At 43.8% G+C, this 24,094-nt stretch overlaps 1 protein-coding gene across 1 annotated transcript in view; it reads left to right on the top strand.

The window, feature by feature from the left end:
* The window catches only part of LOC126426594 (neuralized-like protein 4), a 294,930-nt gene that overhangs the window by 141,408 nt on the left and 129,428 nt on the right, over positions 1–24,094 (top strand). The window contains exons 18-19 of the mRNA XM_050088488.1: positions 10,962–11,088; positions 20,620–20,794. Of these exons, the coding sequence (XP_049944445.1) occupies positions 10,962–11,088; positions 20,620–20,794 (302 nt within the window). The remainder of the gene's footprint in view (positions 1–10,961; positions 11,089–20,619; positions 20,795–24,094) is intronic.

Below are 24,094 nucleotides of genomic sequence, written 5' to 3' on the forward strand. Positions count from 1 at the left end.
CGAGGAGCGTACAATAATTTTTTTTTTTTTTCAACCAATTTCAGTTGAAAGAATGTTAAACTGGTTGTAGGACATCGTGGAATGTTCCCACTCAATCACCGATGGGTTTTGAGAAGTTCCGATAGGTGGCGCCGAAATGCTGCCTGTAACGGAGGCGCGTTCCGAGTGGCGACCTGCGATTGGGTTTCTTTTGGCAGAAAACAGAGTGTGTTGCACATATTCGTAGGCATTTCCGGAATACGTACAGAGACCTGGCACCGAACAAAAGCCTGGTGAGTGGCGGGCGAGACGTCTGCCACCGTCACGACGAGCTCGAGGAAACCTGTCCGCCCGGCTGTGACTCCTGCAGTGTCAGAACGTGCAGACACGCTCGTTTGAGTGCACAACTGTGTGTCTGTCGACATTGCCGACACTTCCACCAGTCGGGGTACTCAAAGTTGCGTGCCCGCCGGGTTCGTCGCTGCCCCACCTTCAGATTTCCACCTGTTCGGCCCGACGGAGGACGCGCTCTTTGAGACGTAGTGTGTGGGTGGTGGGGAGGTTATCGGTGCAGTGATACGTTGGCTCTGACGTCGACCGGTAGAGACGTACCGTGCGGGCACGCGGGACACCCCTCGTAACGTGGCTATCACATCAGATGGAGATTATGTTGAAAAATGGCATTTGTAGCTGTAAGATTGGGGAATAATGTGGTGTATTGGAATTCTGAATAAGTCTGACACGCTTTCAGAAAAATGTGTTTGATCGCTTATTGAATGCCCCTCGTATTAATGAAGGTACGATTATACAGGATGTCAAAGGAGGAATGGTTAGTGTTCAGGGATATGACTGGAAGCATTTGAAGAAAACGGCTTCGTATGTAGATATTCTCCATTCCGAACGGTTTCTGAGATGGATCACATTTAATGTGCATTGTAACTTATTTTCTTCAGTACATTGTCAGTTTTACGCAACAATTAGTAAACATTACAACGTGCTTTTCCGATGCACATTACATTTCGGGGGTTGTACAGTTCACAATTAATGTTCAGATGTTCCACTGTCAACTACACCATTTCCGCACTCTCTGTCGAACGTTTCAGGTCACTTGTCCGGGTGCCTCTCCACTTTCCCTAAATGGGGCAGCAGTGTCCACACTGTAACTCGGCAGTTCTTATGTACGCCTCAGACTTCGTCTGGTACTATGTACAAAAATCTAATGGTGAAAAATGTGGTGATATAGGTGACCAGTTAATTGTACTATGACATGACAAAAGTCCAACGATTAGAGTAAGTGTAAGTGGGATGTCGATTCCCTCATCTCATAAAATGTGGGGCAGCTCTGTCGTGCCGGAAGTACATTGAAGTGCACGTGGCCAAAGGAACGTATCGAAAGTTTAGGGTACGTGTGGGTTCCGTATTGTCCGACGTCTTCCTCCAGGAGAACGGAGTGCCTCAGGGCTCCGTCTTGAGTGTAGCCCTTTTTGCCATAGCGATCAGTCCAATTATGGATTGCATTCCACCTAATGTCTCAGGCTCTCTCTTTGTCGATGACTTCGCGATCTACTGCAGTGCCCAGAGAACATGCCTCCTGGAGCGCTGCCTTCAGCATTGTCTAGACAGCCTCTACTCTTGGAGCGTGGCAAATGGCTTCCGGTTCTCTGAAGAGAAGACGGTTTGTATCAACTTTTGGCGATATAAAGCGTTCCTTCCGCCATCCTTACATCTCGGTCCCATTGTTCTCCCATTCGTGGACACAACTAAGTTTCTAGGGCTCACGTTGGACAGGAAACTGTGTTGGTCTCCACATGTCTCTTATTTGGCGGCCCGTTGTACACGTTCCCTTAATGTCCTCAGAGTTCTTAGTGGTTCATCTTGGGGAGCGGATCGCACTGTCCTGCTTCGCTTGTATCGGTCCATAGTCCGATCGAAGCTGGATTATGGGAGCTTCGTCTACTCGTCCGCTCGGCCATCCCTCTTACGCCGGCTCAACTCCATCCACCATCGGCGGATACGTCTTGCGACCGGAGCCTTCTACACTAGTCCTGTCGAGAGTCTTTATGCTGAAGCTGCCGAGTTACCATTGACCTACCGGCGCGACGTACTGCTGTGTCGGTATGCCTGCCGGCTGTTGTCTATGCCCGACCACCCCTCTTACCAGTCCTTCTTCGCCGATTCTCTCGCCCGTCAGTACGGGTTGTATGTGTCTGCCCTGCTGCCCCCCGGAGTCCGCTTCCGTCGCCTGCTTCGACAATTGGATTTTGCCCTCCCTACCACCTTCAGAGAGGGTGAGAGCCCGACACCACCTTGGCTCCAGGCTCCGGTTCATATTTATCTCGACCTCAGCTTACTCCCGAAGGAGGGTACTCCGGCTGCAGTGTATTGCTCACGGTTTGTCGAACTTCGTGCTCGACTTTCCGGTCACACCTTTATTTACACCGATGGCTCCAAAACTGACGACGGTGTCGGCTGTGCCTTTGTCGTTGGGGCCGCCACCTTTAAATACCGGCTCCTCGACCAATGTTCCAGCTTTACGGCCGAGCTTTTTGCTCTCCATCAGGCCGTTCAGTATGCCCGCCGCCACCGCCATTCATCGTATGTACTCTGCTCTGACTCAATCAGTGCTCTTCAGAGCCTTGGGGCTTCCTATCCGGTCCATCCCTTGATTCAACGGATACAGCAGTCCCTCCATTCTTTCGCTGATAATGGTGGTTCTGTCAGCTTTCTGTGGGTTCCCGGCCATCTAGGAGTGCCTGGGAACGAGGCTGCGGATGCTGCAGCCAAGGCTGCAGTCCTCCTGCCTCGGCCAGCCTCCCATTGTGTCCCGTCATCTGACGTTCGTGTGGATGTCTGTAAGAGGGTTGTGTCGTTGTGGTGGGATGCTTGGTCATCCCTCCAAGGAAACAAGCTCCGGGCAGTAAAACCGCTCCCAACTGCTTGGATAACATCCTCCCGACCATCCTGGCGCGAGGAGGTCCTTCTGACCAGGTTGCGGATTGGGCATTGCCAGTTTAGCCACCGCTACCTGCTCTCCGGTGACCCAGCCCCGCAGTGCCCTTGTGGTCAGGCATTAACAGTGCGCCATGTTTTATTGTCGTGTCCTCGTTTTAGTCAATCTCGTGTTGTCTTGTCCCTGCCATCTACCGGATATTTTAGCTGATAACGCTCGAGCAGCTGCTCGTGTTCTGCGTTTTATAACTTTGACTGGCTTGTCCAAAGACATTTAACCTTTTTACTTATTTTATCTGCATCTTTGTCAGGTCCTTCTGGTGTCCCCCCATCCCCTTGAGTTTTAACAGATTCCATGTGCTCTAACACCAGTGACTGGGCGCTAATGACCTCAGCAGTTGAGCGCCCTTAAACCCTACCAAAAAAAAAAAAAAAAAAAAAAGGAACGTCATCAACATGTACGACAAACGAATTTTCCAAAAAATGCGAGTAATTCTGTCCCACCACTCACTCTCGTAAAATGTGTATGTCGACATGTTTCTAATTGTGATGCTGCAAACGTTGATCAAAAAATTGATTTCTCCTGCAGCGTGTGGATATCCCTGCAACCCTCAACAGTTATTGCGTACGTCATCGACTCCGTTCCGTGTAAATGTGCCTTTGTCAGTGAACAGTATTAATGGAAGTGAGTGACAGTTGCCATTTGACAGGTAACAAAATTTGAGTCATGGGACTTAGTGACCAAAGTGGAGATTGTGGACACGTGTTCTAGTTTTTGCACGTTGTGCTCAACATCGACATTGTCGTTGTAACAATACGAGTCAAGATAGATGTAACGGAACTTGAATAGAGTATTTGCCTCTATTGGTTATGGTAGAGAGATCGATCTTTCGGTCCTGTCTGTATATTTATATATAATATTGCATGAATAAAGTCTGGGCAAGGGTAAAGCTATCGTTAAAAACGCACGCTGCGCGACTTATGATTTGGTCGGTCATAATAATAACAACAACATGCTTTTGAATACAATTAAAATGTAACGGCGATACCTGTTTAGTGTTATTGGAAATAATATGTAGTAAATTAATGAGTAAGGTAGTCGATCCTATAAGAAGATGTAAAATTGGGCATATTGAGGTGTTTTTTCTTTATATCGACGAAGCTGATGATACAGCGTCATTTTTTTTGTTTACTCTTAGAAATATACAACTAAAGAAGTGCTGATTGTGCGTAGTGAAAAAATATAGGGGTCAGTTATGAATAACTACGGTATAGAATCAGAGTAATAACAGGACATTTAGTTACACGAAATCGCGGATAGTGAAGTGTGGTCATTAAATTGAGTACACCTACAGGGCAGTCAATTCCGGGATAAATCTATACGCATCTCACAAGGGACGCGGTATTGAGACCGTTGTGTGTTTTTTTTTTTTTTTTTAATAATTATATCGCAGAGAGCAGGCTCCAGTTTATGAGCAACCAAAACTGTTCATCAAAGGGTTTCGATGGAACTTGGGAGTTAGGGTTCAGGCACACGCATATACTCGACATCAGAGTGGGAATGAGTGGTGACTGCAAAATAAAACCGTGAACAACGTTACGTTAAATAAAAGAGAAGAAACAAGACAGTTTGGTCGTATCTGCTATTATTCCATAAACTGTAACATTTCTTCTCATTGTACGAAGCCTTTATAGACGATCGTTATGACAATTTGCTTCGAAGGGATCTCGTTACGAGTTAAGTTTTGGGGACCTGGTCGAGGGGGGGTAGTTGGTAGATCCTAACTACTGCAGCTATTCTGGAATCAGGTGTTACCGTGACCGTTGTGTGTTGTCAATGACTTAAGGTTACCATATCTCACGCTCTAAGATCGACACGCCTTTCCTCTTGGTTTAACGGTGCCTCACGTCAACAATGACAACGCCGACGACGCAGGAAGGTATGGTAGATCGTGGCACGTAGATACGTGTATAGTCGCCGTGTGCCAGAAGTGGGAGTACGCTGCACGTTTTGCCAGTGTGTAGCTGTAGGTTGTCAAACTACATGTTCAGAAGAAAAATTGGAACTCGAAAGAATACCTGCTTCGTAAAAAAAAAAAAAAAAAAAAAAAGAAAGAAAGAATGCTGAAAACTCTTGAAACAATCTAGTCAGGAATTCGACGTGTCGGAAGACTCCGACAGTATTCTGAGATTGCAGCAGCAGGAGCACTACTGTCGCAGAAGCAGTAAACGTACACCGTATCTGCATATTCATTGCTGCTGTAAATGTGTGCTATTTTAATCATTTGGGATAGGGCAAATTTCCTTACAAAGTTTCTCACTTCAAATTGGCATTCCCATCGTATTCCCGAACACTGACTACTCGTCTCAGAACACCTCGTATAGGACAGGCTCGTTCACCGATTTTCTCGAGCAACTGACAGTGGGCAAAAATCTGTTTTACGGGCATGGGGCCATTGGTGGGAAATGACAGAGTTAAGAAGCTCGTATTTCTTTTAAGCGACGGAAACTCCGGGTCGGAATATCGACAGTATTACGGAAACGTCAGACTGCTACTCGGCATGCTGCTGCCATGCCTGCCGTGCCGGGCAGTCCGGGTTCGCCTCACCTCGCCCGTGCCCTGCTGCCCCTCCCCCTCCCTTGCCGTGCTCCAGATCATCGCTCCCATTCGACACGTCTACGTTGCAGAGTGGCTGCAGGTAGTGGTCGTGTGTCTGAGGTTGTAACACTATTGGCTACTACTAAATTAGCAGCACACCAATAGTGTTAATCCTGTGAAACCATTGTAGTGGTTAATAAAAAAGAACAAGAGAAGAAAAGAAAAGAAAAGAAAAGGTTGAAAATGTGGGAAGAAATGGTGAATAAAAAAGGGGTTTTAAAATCGTTAATGACCGTGAAAAGGGGAAAGAACGAAATGCAAATCGGACTTAGTATTGCAGAAAAGTTATCGGACTTTGTGATTTGGAAAAGCTATTGTTGGGGTGGTCCTTGTGGCTTTTCTGAGCAAAAGTCAAACCAATTTCCACTGCAAAAATTATTTGAAAGAGAACAGAGAATAACAAAATTTGATTAACAGGGGGAAATGAAGCAGATAAGAGTTCATCCTTTACCGTGTTAACATGTCTTTTCTCGTGTGGTGTCTAGGTCTTGTTCTCTAAAAATCTCCTGCTTCATTTCCGCGTGAAAAGTTGTAGCTGCTCCGAAATTTTGCAATAAATTTCATTGTCCAGGAATTACTAATGTATACAAATCAAAACCATCTTGATATTGAATGCAATGTATTTTACCTTGCTGCTTCCATCCTCCGAATTTCGTACAAACTTCCACAATACGTCTGCACATCAATAGGTTTTTTCTTCTTCATCCGACCGAGACTAGCTAATAAGTTTTTACGTCTGAATCACACTAAGACTAGCGAATAAGTGAGTTAAGCTTCTGCTCTCCAGAGACAAGAGCGGGTAGAAACCAAAAAGAGTTAAAATTTTAGTACCTTCATTTTCTTATATATTTTCTCCGCCATAGAGCGCTCATACAGGTGCGGCGGTATAATTTATATCTGAGGGAACGAGTGTAGTGCGGCAAAATTCAAAGTTCCGCTACACGATTTTAATTTGTCTGTGATGTTAAGGTATCGGACTGTTTTTGTTTCTCTAAAAATTTCTACTGAAGGGAAGCAGTAGCAGGACAAACAGGAATCGAATCAGTCTTTCAGTCTTCTGTTGGTAATGAAGTAAACTGCAATTACATAAAAGGAAATGGTCACCAGCCTAATTAGACATACATATAAAGATAGTAACTGTTCTCGAAAGAACAGATACTGTAGATGACCGTGCAGCTTTTTCCCTGGAATAAATGATGACTAACTGAAACCCTCAGCTGCTGACAGGTGTTGTTGATATACCTCGATGGGGACAGCTGAAAATGTGTGCCCCGACCGGGACTCGAACCCAGAATCTCCTGCTTACATGGCAATTACACTATCCATCTGAGCCACCGAGGACACAGATGAATATCGTGACTGCAGCCACTTACCCCTTGCATGCTTCCTGTGAGACCCACATTCCCAACTGTCTACATTCTACAGTTCAGGAAGAAATGGAGCCTGTAGCGGGTTCGTCTATACACGAGGAAGTCAGTGCTCGTGCAGTCGCATGTCGCACCGGCATTCCATACACTACTGTTCGGTTGGCACTTTGGATTACCCTCCGATGCTATCTGTACAAAATCCGTCGGCATCGTGAACTGTTACCTGGCGAGTTAGTGAAGCGGAGGGCATTTGCGGTGTGGGCGTTTCAAAAGATGACAGAAGATAATGATTGGTCGAGTAACGTGTTGTGGACCGACAAAGCTCATTTTGCGCTCCGAGGGTCTGTCAACGCCCACAACTGCAGAATTTGGGCTACCGAAAATCTTAGAACTGTCGTGGAAAGTCCATTGCACGACAAGAAAGTCACGGTATGGGTTGGATTTACCACATCTACCGTTATCGGGCCTTTTTTCTTCGAGGAAATGAGTGATTCTGGTTTTGTAACTGCTACCGTGACGGGTGAGAGGTACGCCGATATGTTACAGAATCGCATCATCCCCAGCCTGGCTGATAAACACCTGCTGGAACGTACAATGTTTATGCAGGATGGCGCTCCACCCCATATTGCTAGACGCGTGAAAGATCTCTTGCGCCCGTCGTTTCGTGACGATCGCGTGCTCAGCCGCCACTTTCGTCACGCTCGGCCTCCCAGGTCCCCAGACCTCAGTCTGTGCGATTATTGGCTTTGGGATTACCTAAATTCGCAAGTGTATCGTGATCGACCGACATCTCTAGGAATGCTGAAAGACAACATCCAACGCCAATGCCTCACCATAACTCCGGACATGCTTTACAGTGTTGTTCACAACATTATTCCTCGACTACAGCTATTGTTGAGGAATGATGGTGGACAACTTGAGCATTTCCTGTAAAGAACATCATCTTTGCTTTGCCTTACTTCGTTATGCTAATTATTGCTATTCTGATCAGATGAAGCGCCATCTGTCGGACATTTTTTGAACTTTAGTATTTTTTTGGTTCTAATGAAACCCCATGTCACTCCAATCATATGTGTCAACAATTTGTACCTCTCTATCTACATTATTCCGTGATTTATTCAGTTTTCAAATTTATGCTGACTTTTTGATCACCCGGTATGCACTGATATGAAATTTCATGGCAGACTAAAACTGTGTGCCAGATTGAGGCTCAGACTAGGGACCTTTGCTTTTTGCAGGCAAGTGTTCTGCCAACTGAACTACCCAAGCATGACTCACAACCCGTACTCACAGCTTTAGTTCTGCCAGCACCTCATCTCCTGTGTGTGCACGTGACACACATTTTTAATCTGCCAGGAAGTTTCACGTGTAAGCTAATTACAGCACGTAATATTCCTTCGCGGACAATCTGTAACCGTTAAGTTCAGCTTGCATGATTAAAAGTGCATTTTTTGTGTAACTTCAAACCAATGTTGCACCACATGCGTACAACTGGGAAGAAATAATTACAAGTATGAAGTGAATGTACTTATCTTTCTTTGTGTTGATAGTTCATAAACCACTGAATAACATCTGAACACACAGAAAACATGACTGGCTAAAGCTGCAGTAGGCATGTTTCGTGTCTGTCTGTAACCTAGTTGTTCGCACCGCATTTTTGGCAACTAAATGGTACAAAAGAATAGTATTTGTTACTTAAATTAATATTTTTTAACTTAATGTAAAATTTATATTCAGTGTTTCTATAATTTGAAAGTTTCTTTTGTAGACAATATTTTTGAAAGAATTAGTTTTTCAATAGAATAGTCATTCTTACGTCAGTAGACCGTAGTGTTCCCATTAAAGTATGTGATGAGTAATTTAAATAACTTTTGTCTTTGCAGAAATCTTACGTAAATCTCTATTTTGCTTATGCTGTCATTTAAAATGAGATGACAAAGCTTTATTGCTGTATGTTATACAATGTGATGCTTGCAACAACAACGCAAAAGGTCTCCTTCTGTTAGATAAAATCCATACTGAATGAAGTGATTACCTGTATTGCGTCATGCATAAAATAGACCAGAGACTAGGAGAAGTTACTTCATTAACGCAATTTTGCCTGTCCCTCGATACATTTGAGGAGGCACTAGAGCACTTATTTCTCCTGGACGTGTAGTACTGTGTTATCTATCCTCTGCCGTGTGCTTCACGTTGGTTTGCAGAGTATAAATGTAGATGTAGATAATGCACCAGTATTCATCTTTCATTGTGCAGGAAGAGTGGCACATTGTGTCCAAACCTGTGCTGTGAACAACTGGATGGAGTAAATCAATGTTTAATTGAAAAGCACCCAGCAGTTGTCAACAGGAGGGATACTATTCCACAACACGATGGTTCAAAATGGGAGTGTGTGACATGAACTTTGGGAAAAAAAAATTAATGAATTCGGGTGAGATCACCCGATACCACATTCTTGGATTTCCATTTGTTGCGATGGCTACAACATTTCCTGAGAGTCAAAAATTAGAACATTTGGATGGTGTCCAAAAAATTGATTTTTATAGATCTGGCATTTAAATTTGCACACTATATGGAAAAAGGTTATTGGGAATGAGGACATTTACAGTGTCAATTAAGAATAAAAAAATTGTTAAAAATTTACCTGTTTTAATTTACCATATACACACAAATAATTTGTGGATATTTTTTCCCGAATTTAAGGATGAGAAACTGGGTGCACAGATTTTTTGTCGTAAGTTTAGTACTGCTGTGCTTCCGACAATAAATCCCGTCGTACTATGTTACGGCCTCAATCTGTGACGTGTCAGTAGCAGGTTAGAAATGAAGCATTAACTGCATAGTAACTTGTCAATTACGGCTACAAGTTCTCGTTATCACCCATACGCGGCTAAAGAAAAACTAAAATTTACTGAAGAAGCAGAGAACATCAGAAACGTGGCAGCGGGAAGAAAGTATCGTGCGAGCGAGGGTCGTACTCGCAACTGGCAACGAAACAAAACGTGGCTTTGAGAAATAAACGGTAATCGCCAAGCATTTCACGGCCGACAGGCGTAGTGACCGAACCTCGAAAAAGTCTCGGCGGTTATATAGAGGAGAAGCAACAGTACGGATCTGGAGAAATGTGCCAAGTCTGAACGACGGCTTTAGCAAAGAACTAGGCACAGTCAGTTTCAAAGCTAGCCCGGGGGCAGTCTGTCGAGTGTTTTCAGTTGAAACGGAAGTGTCTTCCAGAGGCAAACTACCGTCGCTCAATGGCTTACGGGCAGTTAGGAGGAAAAAGTAGTGTATATTCACGGATACGTGATAAATTTGTGCCGTGAACATTCCTACGTTCTATTGCAATCTGTAATGCGCATCGAAAGGGGAATCCGGCGTCACGATAACAAACTTGTGGCAGTGAGGAGCATATGTGTACAGTGGCGTGTGTAACGGGTGATAGGTCAAAGCTGCAATATTATACGATATTTAAGAGGAAAACTACTCCAGAAACATCAGTGAACGGCAGGTCGGCGAGAGCAAATCCTGAAAAGTGGACGGACAGTGACCTTGCGGTCGACCGGCCGGTGCACGTTTGGCAGTGTCTCCTTGTGTGTTGCTGAATTTATGTAACGTGCCAGTCGTGGACAACTCCTGTGGACATACACCGGGAAGGTGTGTGACAAAGTGAGGAAAAGGGAAAACTGATTCAGTCATTGTTCTTGAAGAGGCCGGGCATCCATCCTGAAACCACCAGATGGGCATGCATGAAAATCAGGCATTCAAAGCTGTGCTTAAACAGCAACACACACACACACACACACACACACACACACACACACACACAGCACAAAAACAAATTAAAGCCAACTCCACATAATTCAGTCACACCAATTATTTGTGTATACACGGTAATGCAGAAAAACAACATTACGTTCTGGTCACCTTAATGTTACAAGTCTGATTTTCGTGAAGCTCTGAAACCCCCAGCAGCTACGTAACCGGGTCGGTGGCTTTTCATTTCCCAGGTTTGGTGCCGTCAGCGGGAAGAACGTGGTACTGCGGTCCGGCGGCACAGTCGCCACCCGACTGCGTGGCTACTCGCACGCCCTGGTGTTTTCTTCCGACCCCCTTGAACCCGACGAAACATTCGAGGTAAGTTTCTCGTAAAATTTACGAGCGCCGATCCGTTGCTGTAAATATAAATTATTATGTTACAGACAATCCGTGTATATTGAGCTATCTCACAGAATCTTCTCTCACTTTTTAACCCAGTCTCCATTTCCTCGAACAAATTTTTCCCCACCGCGTAGTAAGTTGTAAAATTCACCGCAGTAGAAGTTACGACGACGACGAACGAATCGTCACCGATGCGAATGACTGGTGGCCGACGCTGAATAGAAATGTACATTTCCTCTTTGCATATACAGCAGGTTTGTCAGTGAAGTCGATAAGGATCTGGCTGCGCGCTCTGGGTCTACGGTGACTAAAACAATTACAAGTCTTCGGTAAAAAGTAATATATTGTACTTGACTGGTCGTACAGGAGTCTTTGTAGTCAGGAGGAATATAATTACAAACAGAGAGTTACAGAGGCATCAAATAGGCCGTACTTTAACTGAGCACCTTGTTACAGGTTGCTTCCTATCAGCTGAAGACTGTACTACTTTCCTATTCGACGTCCCGAGTGAGAGTGGCCGAGCGCACGCTAGAGACTTGTCGCGAGCCTCAGAGCGACGCTGGTCTCGACTCGCGGGTCCAGCGATACTAGTACGGACCGCGGTCGATAACTGCGACCCCTAAAGAGTGTGGTACCGAACGTCGGTACCGCATTCCTCCCCCGCAAATGCGGCTTACGACTGCCGGGTGGAGGGCCCCACACTGACGTAGTTGAGGTGGTGGGGAGCTCGGCTGCAGACGAGGCGTGCCCACCCGCACCCTGCCATTCGGACTGAGGGCAGGCAGGAAATGCCTCGAAACTACTCCAGGGTGCGACAATTGGTCCTGTCACGGTCGCCAGTTGATGTGGTTAATAAAAAAGAAAAGAAAAAAAAGAAAAGGCTGAAAATGTGGGAAGAAATGGTGAATAGAAAGGGGGTTTTAAAATCGTTAATGACCTTGAAAAAGGGAAAGAATGAAATGCAAATCGGACTTCGTGATTCGGAAAAGCTATTGTCGGGGTGGTCCTTGTGGCGTTTCTGAGCAAAAGTCAAACCAATTTCCACAACAAAAATTATTTGAAAAGAACAGAGAATAACAAAATGTGATTAACAGGGGGAAATGGCATAGATAAGGGTTCATTCATTACCGTGTTAATATGTCTTCTTTCGTGCGGTGTTCAGGTCTTGTTGTCCAACAATCTCCTGCTTCATTTCTGCATGAAAAAGTCGTAGTTGCTCCAAAATCTTGTAGTAAATTTCATCCTCCAGGAATTACTATGTATACAAAGTAAAACCGTCTTGATCTTGAATGCAATATATTTTACGGCTGCTTCCATCCTCCAAATTTCATACAAGCTTCCACAATACTATATGTCTGCACACGAATAAGTTTTTACATCTGAATCGTACCAAGATTAGCGAATAAGTTAAATTAAGCTTTCGCTCACAAGTGACAATAGCGGGTAGAAAACAAAAGGGGTTACAATTTTAGTACCTTCATTTTCTTATATATTTTCTCTGCCGTCGAGCCCTTGTACCACTGCGACAGTATAATTTATATTTGAGGGAACGAGTGTAGCGCGGCGAAATTCAAAGTCCCGCTACATTTTTATTGTGCCTATCGCGACTCGGCATCTCCGCTATATGGTGAGTAGCAACTTTCCTTCTCTGGTATTACTACTAGTTGTTTCTTTTCCTGTTCCACTCACAAATAGAGCGAGGGAGAAGTGACTGTCTGCGTGCCTCCGCATAAGCCCTAATTTCTCGTATCTCATCTTCGTAGTCCTTACACGCAATGTACATCGACAGCAGTAGAATTGTTCGGCAGCCAGCTTCAAATGGCAGGTCTCTAAATTTTCTCAATAGTGTTTCTCGAAAAGAACATCGCCTTCCCTCTGGGAATTCCCATTGGAGTGCCCGAAGCATTGCTGTAAGACTTACGTGTTGTGTTCCTTTGTCATATCATTGTAATCATATCAGCTTCTTAATTTGCTCTCATTTTTCTTCCTATCATTTTTTTTCCATTTGAAATATTTGTTCGTGTGATTTTAATCAATCTTGTGTAGTAATTTTGATTTAATTGCTTTCGCTGTATCATCCTATTTTTTCATCCGTTTTATTGCAGTCATTGTTTCTATTCCTCATTTTCCTTGAATTTTGTTTTACTTATAATACCTTATTTTGTTTAAATCTTCATCTCCCGTATTGGAATTTAGGCTATGTTTTTAATATTTGTATGATGATAACCTCCCCCCCCAAAAAAAGGATGTCTTGTAATGGAAAATACATTTTTGACACTATTGGACAGTCAGTATAAACAGATTATTTTGTCCCTTTTTTTTTTTACCAGTAAATCTGCATCTTCAGATATTTAAATATTATAATAAATAAGTATAATTAAATTCGCATTCCCAAAAATTCTGAGTGTAGAAAGGATGGTATAAAGAAAAAATGAGAACAAATGAAAAAAATCATACAGTTTTTAAAATGTGTCAAAGGAATAGAAATAAAAAGCTACATTTATACCAATTCTTTGAATAAAAATAATGATCGATGTCATTTTGATAAATATTTAGTGGTAAAAAAATTTAAGGCACCTGATGAGATTTGAACCCTTGACTGTGGAGACATTACCCTAACCATTACTCCATGCAACCAGTCTACATAATCCTTCTCTTTTAGCACTTTAGAGACTCACATAAATTTCCCAACTTTTTTCTGTCGATTACTCACAAAAGAGAACTCACCAGGTTGAATGGCTGCTGGGTGTGATACCTTAGCTCTTAACCGACGTCATCGTATAGGTGGTTTCAAAAATGTTGGACTGACGGCTGGGGCCTCTCCTTGTAAGAATAATACATATGGAGGAGCAACCTGTGCTTCTCAAATCAGTTCAAAAATATACCTCACTTTTTCAAAATTTGTAGTGCAGCCTCTCTTCAACTGAGTGGCAAGAAAAATATCGGACCACAGCTCATCCACTACAAATAAGTTCTGCTTGCCCTCTTGTGATCCGCCACAGCCTGCCTGCAGAAACTCACAATAAGATGCAGCTCCATTCACAAAAACGTGCACCACATTGGCTGCCAAATGACAAGCCGACTGCCTCAGTACACTCCTTCCTCGTAACTGCCAGTTTCCAGCACTCTCTTTCCTTCCTTCCAGTTCAATGCACCCTCATTGCACCACCAGACCCTAGTCATTCACTGGCAGATATATCCACTGCGAAGGTCACCAGTGACACGTAAATACCTCCCACATAACAGGGGCATCGAAATAGACAGGGGAGTGGTCAGAAAAGGTGACAGAGATGTTCCCAGTAATTATGTGCAAAAATATGTAAACAAAAAGAAAAGAGGCTGTCCAGGTTGTGGAAAAAAAGACAGGCCACACCCACCTACAAGAAGGGCAGTAAAAGTGATCGACAGAACTACCATCCAGTATCCTTGACATTAATTTGTTGTAGGATCTTGGAACATATCGTGAGCTCGAACATAACGAGATAACTTGAACAGAATGACCTCCTCAGTGCCAACTGGCAGAGATCCCGAAATCGTCGATCGTGTGAAACCCGACTTCCCCTTTTCTCACATGACATACTGAAAGCTTTGGATCAAAGGCAGTATTTCTTTATTTCTGAAAAGCATTTGACTCCGTATTACACCTACACTTAACTGTCAAAAGTACGATCTTGTGGGGGTACCGAGTGAAATTTGTGACTGGATTGAGGACTTTTTCGTAGGGAGGATGCAGCATGTTATCTTGGACGGAGAGTCATCATTAGATGTAGAAGTAACTTCAGGTGTGCCCCAGGGAAATATTGTTGGGACCCGTGCTATTCGTGTTGTACATTAATGACCTTACAGACAATATTAATAGTAACCTCACGTTGGTTTGCAGATGATGCACTTATCTGTGAAATAGTGCAGTCTTAAAGAAGCTGAAGGAGTTTTTTGTCTGATTTTGATACGATTTCAAACTGGTGCAAAGAGTGGCAATTTGCTTTAAATGTTCAGAAACGTAAAATTGTGCACTTAAGAAAATGGAAAAATGTTGCATGGTATGACTATAATATCAATGAGTCACAGCTGGAATTGGCCAACTCTGTGGAATAGTGTAGAAGTACGATCAGTTTACAAAGGAGATTGCTTACAAATCACTCGTGCGATCCATCCTACAATAGTTCTCAAATGTATGGGGCCCGTACCGAATAGGACTAATAGGGGATATCGAATGTATACAGAGAAGGGCAACAGGAATGGTCCCAGATTTGTTTGACCCGTGGAAGAGTTTCACAGTGATACTGAAGGAACTGAACTGTAAGACTCCTGAAGATAGATGCAGATTATCCCCACAAAGTCTATTAACTAACTGTTAAGAACTCGCTTCAAATGGTGTACCATAATCCGCTACGTACACTGTGTGATGAAACGTATCTGGACACCTGGCTTGAAAATGACTTAAAAGTACGTGGTGTCCTCTGTCAGTAATTCTGGAATTGAATATGGTGTTGGCTCATCGTTAGCCTCGATGACAGCTTCCGCTCTCGCAGGCATACATTCGGTCGGGTATTGGAAGGTTTCTTGGGGAATGGCAGCCCATTCTGCACAGAGTGCTGCTCTGAGGAGAGAGATCGATGTCGGTCGGTGAGGCCTGGCACGAAGTCGGCGTTCCAAAACATCCCAAAGGTGTTGTATAGCATTCAGGTCAGGAGTCTGTGCAGTCCAGTCCATTACAGGGACATTGTCGTGTAACCACTCCACCACAGGCCAAGCGTTATGAATAGGTACTCAGTCGTGTTGAAAGATGCATTCGCCATCTCAGATTTGCTCTTCAACAGTGTGAAGCAAGAAGGTGCTTAAAGCATCAATTTAGGCCTAACCTGTGATAGTGCCACAGAAAACAAGGGGTGCAAGCCCCCTCCACGAAAAACACGACCACACCGTAACACCACTGCCTCTGAATTATACTGTTGCCACTACACAGGCTGGCAGATGACGTTCACCGGGCATTCGCCATACCCACACCCTGCCGTCGGATCGCCACACTGTCTACCGTGATTCGTCACCCCATACAATATTTTTCCACTGTTCGATTGTCCAATGTTTACGCTCATTACACCGAGACAGGCATCATTTGGCATTTACAGGCGTGATGTGCGGCTTATGAACAGCCACTCGACCTTGAAATCCAAGTTTTCTCACCTCTCGCCTAACTGTCGTAGCACTTGCAGTGGATCCTGATGCAGTTTGAAATTCTTGTGTGATGGTCTGGATAGATGTCTGGCTGTTACACATTACGACTGTCGGCGGTCTCTGTCAGTCAACAAATGAGGTCGGCCTGTGCACTCTTGAGTTCTACATGTCTCTTCACGTTTCCACTTCACTATCACATCGGAAGCAGTGGACCCAGGGATGTTCAAGAGTGTGGAAATCTCGCATACAGACGTATGACACAAGTGACAGCCAATTGTCTGACCACGTTGGAAGTCTGTGAGTTCCACGGAGCACCCTATTCTGCTCTCTCACGATGTCTAATGAATACTGAGGTCACTGGTATGGAGTACCTGGCAGTAGGTGGCAGCACAATGCGCCTAATGTGAAAAACATATGTTCTTGGGGGTGTCCAGATACTTTTGATCACATAGTGTGTCTCACACAAAGAGATAAGATTAGAATAATTAAACACACACACACACACACACACACACACACACACACACACACACACACACATACACACACAGAGAGAGAGGCATACAGTCAGTCATTCTTCCCGCACTCCGTATGTCAACGGGATGAGAAGAAAGCCTAATAACTGGTACGGTAGGATATACCCTCTGCTGTGCATTTCCCAGTGATTTGCAGAGTATAGATGGAAGTACAGATATACGAGGTGCATTCAAGTTCTAAGGCCTCCGATTTTTTCTTCTCCGGACTGGAAAGAGATAGAAACATGCGCAATGTTTTAAAATGAGGCCGCGTTCATTGTCAATACGTTCCAGAGATGGCAGCACCGTACAGCAGATGGAATTTTACCGCCAGCGGCGAAAATGAGAACTGTTTTAAATACTTAAAATGGCGATGCTTTCCTTACTTGAACAGCATGCAATCATTCGTTTTCTGAATTTGCGTGGTGTGAAACCAATTGAAATTCATCGACAGTTGAAGCAGACATGTGGTGATGGAGTTATGGATGTGTCGAAAGTGCTTTCGTGGGTGCGACAGTTTAATGAAGGCAGAACATCGTGTGACAACAAACCGAAACAACCTCGGGCTCGCACAAGCCGGTCTGATCGAGAAAGTGGAGAGAATTGTTTTGGGGGATCGCCGAATGACTGTTGAACAGATCACCTCCAGAGTTGGCAATTGTGGCAATTCTGTGGGTTCTGTGCACACAATCCTGCATGTCGACCTGAAAATGCGAAAAGTGTCATCCAGGTGGGTGCCACGAATGCTGGCGGACGACCACACGGCTGCCCGTGTGGCACGTTGCCGAGCAATGTTGACGCGCAACGACAGCATGAATGGCACTTTCTTTTCGTCGGTTGTGACAATGGATGAGACGTGGATACCATTTTTCAGTCCAGAAACAAAGCGCCCGTCAGCTCAATGGAAGCACACAGATTCACTGCCGCCAAAAAAATTTCAGGTAACCGCCAGTGCTGAAAAAATGACGGTGTCCATGTTCTAGGACAGCGAGTGCGTAATCCTTACCCATTGCGTTCCAAAGGGCACTACGGTAACAGGTGCATGCTACGAAAATGTTTTGAAGAACAAATTCCTTCCTGCACTGCAACAAAAACGTCCGGGAAGGGCTGCGCGTGTGCTGTTTCACCGAGACAACGCACCCGCACATCGAGCTAACGTTACAAAACAGTTTCTTCGTGATAACAACTTTGAAGTGATTCCTCGTGCTCCCTACTCACCTGACCTGGCTCCTAGTGACTTTTGGCTTTTTCCAACAATGAAAGACACTCTTCGTGGCCGCACATTCACCAGCCGTGCTGCTATTGCCTCAGCGATTTTCCAGTGGTCAAAACAGACTCCTAAAGAAGCCTTCGCCGCTGCCACGGAGTCGTGGCGTCAGCGTTGTGAAAAATGTTTATGTCTGCAGGGCGATTACGTCGAGAAGTAACGCCAGTTTCATCGATTTCGGGTGAGTAGTTAATTAGAAAAAAAATCGGAGGCCTTAGAACTTGAATGCACCTCGTGGAATTGACAGACACCTTTCAGTATGTGGGATTTGGTGACAGCTGTTGGAACCCCACAGCAGAGAGTGAGTTTTGTATCAGATCTACACCTCAGAATATGTGGTACCCAACTATTTTTTATGTTTTAATTAGAAGTAGGAAACTGGTGGAGGGAATGGAAAGGGTGGAACAGTTAAAGAGGAGTGTGGGAGGGGGAAAACCTGAGGGGTACTGGCAGAGTGGAGAGAAGGGAGGGATGTATGAGCGTAACAGATCTGCAGTCGGTAAAACACCTGCATAAAAAGGGTCCTATTCTAAAATTATAAGATTTTCCCTCCTTCCTTTCAGTTTGTAGTGTAAGGTCATCTTTGGAATCCTTGTTTCTCCCATCCATTCCAGATGTTTCTTCCAGTTTTGTTTGTTTTTATGTTCTTCTGTCTTGTGATTTACTGCAAAAATATTCAGTTTTCGGCTCATATTTTCATTGGGAATCCTGTCTAACTTTGTGCAACCTTTCACTGCTCGTAAAAATATCGTTTGAGCTGGTCGAAGATAGCTAAAATGCTTCCTCCTCGTAACCCGGGAGTCTGTCGTACAGCAGAACACGTACAGCCGTGACGTCGTAGAACATCATTTTTGTCTCTCTTCGTGTGCTTTTTAATGTTCCACTTACAGTGGTATGTAGTTTGATACATCCTTATTGTCACTGAAATTAGTACAGCTTCCTAGCTAACTGAAGTGCTGAACTCATTCGAAAATATTATATTCAATCACAGTTTCGTTTTGGACTGTGTTATTTCCCGTGGGATCCTACTGGTGCAGTTTCATTTACTATTGCCTTAAAGTTACATGCATGTAAATTGAGTTTCTCTAGTTCATCTTCAGACTTTGTCATTAGTACAATGTTGTCAGCATATAATAGTGTGTTAATATATTTACTGTTTGGAATACAGATCCCTTCTGGCACTATTCCCTTCTATTTTCAGGTAACTTCATCTATAAAAATGATCGGAAAAGAATACGCGATATGTAATTTCCTGCAAACTCTGTCCGTCCACCCTGTCTAATGCTTTTTCAAAAGCTACGAAAGCCAGACAGGTCAGTAAATTAAATCCTCTGCTTTCCGGTATAATTTGTCACACAGTAAATATATTATCGCTGCGTGACCTGCCTCTTGTGAAGCCACTTATATGTTCTAGAAGCAAAACTTCTGTAATAATCTTTATTATGTTGTTTAATACATCTGAATATAGACTGAGGCGACAAGTGCGATACGAACGTATGCGGATGGCGGTATCGTCGTGCACATGGGGTATGAAAGGGCACTGTGTGGGTGGAGCTTTTCTGTAATACGAAGTCCGATTTGCATCTCATTCTTTCCTTTTTTCATGGTCATTTACGATTTTAAAACCCCCTTATTATTCACCATTTCTTCCCACCATGGTCAACCTTTTCTTTTTTTTTCTTCTCTTTTTCATTTTCTTTTTTTTATTAACCATTACATCTTGGTCTGATTAAGACGTAAAAACTTATTGATGTGCAGACATATAGTATTGTGGAAGCTTAAAATACATTGCATTAAAGATGAAGATGGTTTTAATTTGTAGACATTAGTAAATTTTGGAGCAGCTACAACTTTTTCATGCAGAAATGTAGCAGCAGATCGTTGGAGAACAAGACCTCAATGCTGCACGAGAGAAGACATGTTAACATGGTAATGAATGAACTCTTATCTACGCCATTCCTCCCTGTTAATCTCATTTTGTTATTCTCTGTTCTCTTTCAAATAATTTTTGTAGTGGAAATTGGTTTGACTTTTGCTCAGAAACACCACAAGGACCACCCCAACAACAGCTTTTCCAAATCACAAAGTCCGATACCTTTTCTGTAATACGAAGTCCGATTTGCATTTCGTTCTTTCCCTTTTTCACGGTCATTAACAATTTTAAAACCCCCTTTTATTCACCATTTTTCTCACATTTTCAACCACTTCTTTTCTTCTCTTCTCTTCTCTTTTCTTTTTTATTAACCACTACACTATCGTACACCTTTCCTAATCTGAGAACATTGTTATTTGTATTCCATTATCATTGTTCCCTGTTGGTTCTTGTACATATTGTACATTATCCTTCTGTCCCTTTACCTTATCCGTACTATCCTCAGGAGTTCAAGCATCTTATGAAGAAGGTTTAAAATGAAAGTAAACACACATTTGGCGCATGCGCTCTCTCTCTCTCTCTCTCTCTCTCTCTCTCTCTCTCTCTCTCTCTCTCACACACACACACACACACACACACACACACACAGTGTGCTGAGAACAAACTCTGTGTGTCAGATCTGCTTGCGCGAGCTGGCCCCCCACTGGTCGGGCACCGTGCGGCTGGGTGTGACGACGCTGCTACCCACGATGTCCGCATCCGGCTCCGGCTCCGGATCTGGATCCGGTGGTCCCGGCTGCCCGCCTGTCGCCGCCCTGCCGGCGGTCAGCGCCGACACTTGGTACCTCATACGTGAGTGCGGCTCTAATATATTCGGATATTTGTGAAATGTTGTTTGTTATACTCTTCCTGGTACGTCCACAACTGTTGGTAAAATTTCACATGATTGAGTCTGCACCAGTTGTAACTGGCAAATACTCTTATTTTGATAAAATCGTACACACAACCTGAGTCTCACAGTGTAAATCCCAACTTGCAGTGCTACAAAATGCACGGGAAACAGAGAGTCATAGTATATAAAATTATTAGGTTGGTGGATAACTTTGTAGCATTTTTGTTTTTGCCTGTCGGTATTCTGGTTTACATTTTCTCATTTGGAGTGCCGAGTGGAGAAATCGGAACAGTTCCGACATTTTCTTCTGTTTGTGTTTGATAGAGAGGTGACAGTCAGGGACACCCGGAAACATTTGCGCCGTGTGTGGGGGTAATGTCACTGGACAGAGCACAGCGAGAAAATGGTTTTCGCATTTTGAGGAGGTCATTTTGACGTTAGTGAATTTCCACCTTCAGGAAGACCTTTGGGGCTTGACAGAGGTTGTTTAAATGCATTAATTGACAACGATTAACGTCATTGTACTCGAGAACTGGCAAAACTGATTGCGTGTGATCCTTCCACCGTCGTGCGACATCTACGTGGAGTGGAGAAGGTTGAAAAATCGAGTTTTTGTTTCATTTTGTTTCAGGGCGCAAAAACAACTAGTGTCGTATGTTCCCGTGTGGAAACTGTGAAACGAGAAGACAGCGAGAGGAGTTAAAAACGACTACACATCGATCCCGATCGACGGAAGAGAAGACAGCTAAAAACGGGGACGCACAGAAGGGTCTATAAAATACAGAGAAGCAGAGGTCCGGAACTAAAAATTAAATGTCCTTCATCATATTGCTACGACAGATAAAAAGTAAAACACAGTCGACAGCCCGTGCGTCATTTGCTAAAACGACCGATAACTTACCGAAAATCACAACAGTCAGTGGGTTTCCGTATGTCCACTTCTCGTCGCTCTTTGTCAATTGGCTCTCGAACGACACCGACCGTTCGTCTTGTATTTCATTATCGGTGATGAGAAATGGTGTCTTTATGCTGAGGTAAGGTAAGGGAAAGAAAGGAATGGTCGAGTGAAAACAAAGCAGAAACTTCCCTTATAAAGGCCTGTGGGCATCTGCAAAAAGTAACGGTACATATCTGGCAGAACAGTGACTGTGTGGTGTACTACGAATTGCTTCCCCGAGGTGTAATCGCCACTCCTGACATTTATTGTCGACATCCGAGAGATCTTGCAGACACAATCCGAGAACGACGACCGGGAAGACAGCGTGAAACGACACTACTACACAGTAATGCCCGCCTGCATAGACTGGCAAGAAACACCGTACGGGATTCGGGTCGAGAAGTCATTCCGCATCCACCTTATTTGTCTGATCGTGCGCCCTCGTAGTTTCACCTCATCTGCCCTCTATCCGACAGTCTTCGAGGAACTTTCAGTCCGGACGAAAATTCGCTCCATACATCGTTCGAGTGTTCACCTCAAAACTGCACAATTTCTACAGTCGTGGAATCGAAAAGCTACCCCGGCATTGGCAGACTGTTGTAAATAATGAAAGAGAATATATTATTGATGTCTAAAGTCACTGTTACGTGTACTGTGACATTTACTAAACTCGTGCAAAAACTCCGTGAAATTCTGGACCGAACCGACAAATTAAATTAAAAGGATCCGTACAGATGTGAACGTCAAGTCGTACTTCAATTGCGTCTGAGAAAATCGTAGAAGTGATGTAAAAATCTAAATTTATCGAGTAACATCCCAGATCCTGTGTGGGTGAGGTACGAAGAGGTACTCAGACAGACAGTACCGCACCAGGTAAATGGGACGAGACCGAAAGAGCGGGACCGAATCAGAAAATAAACACTCGTCCCCAGACTAATGCAAACCTACAAACAAACTGCGAATAGCCAGACGTGCGGCACGGGCGTAAGGAACCGAAATGGAGATGTAAACGTCACAGAGCCCATTTGTGAGCCTTAAAAGCAGCTTACCGCGTAAGTGACCGGCCCGGTGCACACCGAGGATCCCCGGCAAGCCCATTCGGGAGACTGCAGTGTGAACTGCGGCGAGGCACCTCAGTACGCGTACACGTCGTAGAGCGGCTGCCCCTAGGAATAACCCTGAGGGCGGGAGGGGCGACCGGAGAAATCGTAGCTGACACCGCAGCCACTCTCCACATTTTCTCCCGAATGCCTCTCGCCGGTAATAATACTGTCGTACGAATGGCGTTAGCTGAGATAGGCCTGCTACGGAGCAGACAAAAAGCACAACGAGCATTGTATAGTGCAGTTGTTAGGAAATAAAAATAATAAAAATGTGTAATGAAATTGTCAGGAAATAAAAGTAATAAAACCATACTACAAAACATGAGAGACCAAACTGACACACCACAAACTACAGATAATGGTGCAATGTAACATTACGAGTCAAGACAGCTGTAACGGAACTTGAATAGCGTAAAGTTATCGTTAAAAACGCACGCCGCGCGATTTGTTATGATTTGGTCGGTCATAATAGTAGTAACATGCTTTTGAATACAATTAAAATATAACGGCGATACCTGTTTAGCGTTATTGGAAATAATATGTAATAAATTAATGATAAAGGTAGCCAATCCTATAAGAAGAGGTAAAATTGGGCATATTAAGGTGTTTTGCTTTATATCGACTAAGCCGATGATACGGCGTCTTTTTTTTCCGTTTACTCTTAGAAGAAAAAAAAGAAAACCAGTAACGAAGTGCTATTTGTGCATTGTGAAAAATATAGGGGCGAATTTTAAATAGCTACAGTGTATAATCAGATTAACAAATGGACATTCAGTTACGCGAAATAGCGGACAGTGAAGTGTGGTCATTAAATTGAGTACACGTACAGGGCGGTCAATTCCAGGATAAGTCTATTCGCGTCTCACGAGGCACGCGGTATTGAGACCGGTTTTTTTTATTATATCACGGAGAGCGGGCTTCAATTTATAAAAAGGAGAAAAGATGTATCATTATCATTGACTGTTGGTGTTATGCAACCAAAACTGTTCATCAAAGGGTTTCGGTGAATGAGTGGTGAATGCGAAATGAAACTGTGAACGAAGTTATGTTAAATAAAGCAGAAGAGACAAGACAGTTTGGTCGTATCTGTTATTATTCCATAAACCGTAACATGTACTCTCGTTGTACGAAGCCTTTATAGACGATCGTATGACAATTTGCTTTGAAGGGATCTCGTTACGAGTTAAGTTTTGGGGACCTGGTCAACAGGGGATAGTTCG

This window comes from Schistocerca serialis, chromosome 11 (genome assembly GCF_023864345.2).
Source record: "Schistocerca serialis cubense isolate TAMUIC-IGC-003099 chromosome 11, iqSchSeri2.2, whole genome shotgun sequence".
Lineage (NCBI taxonomy): Eukaryota > Metazoa > Arthropoda > Insecta > Orthoptera > Acrididae > Schistocerca > Schistocerca serialis.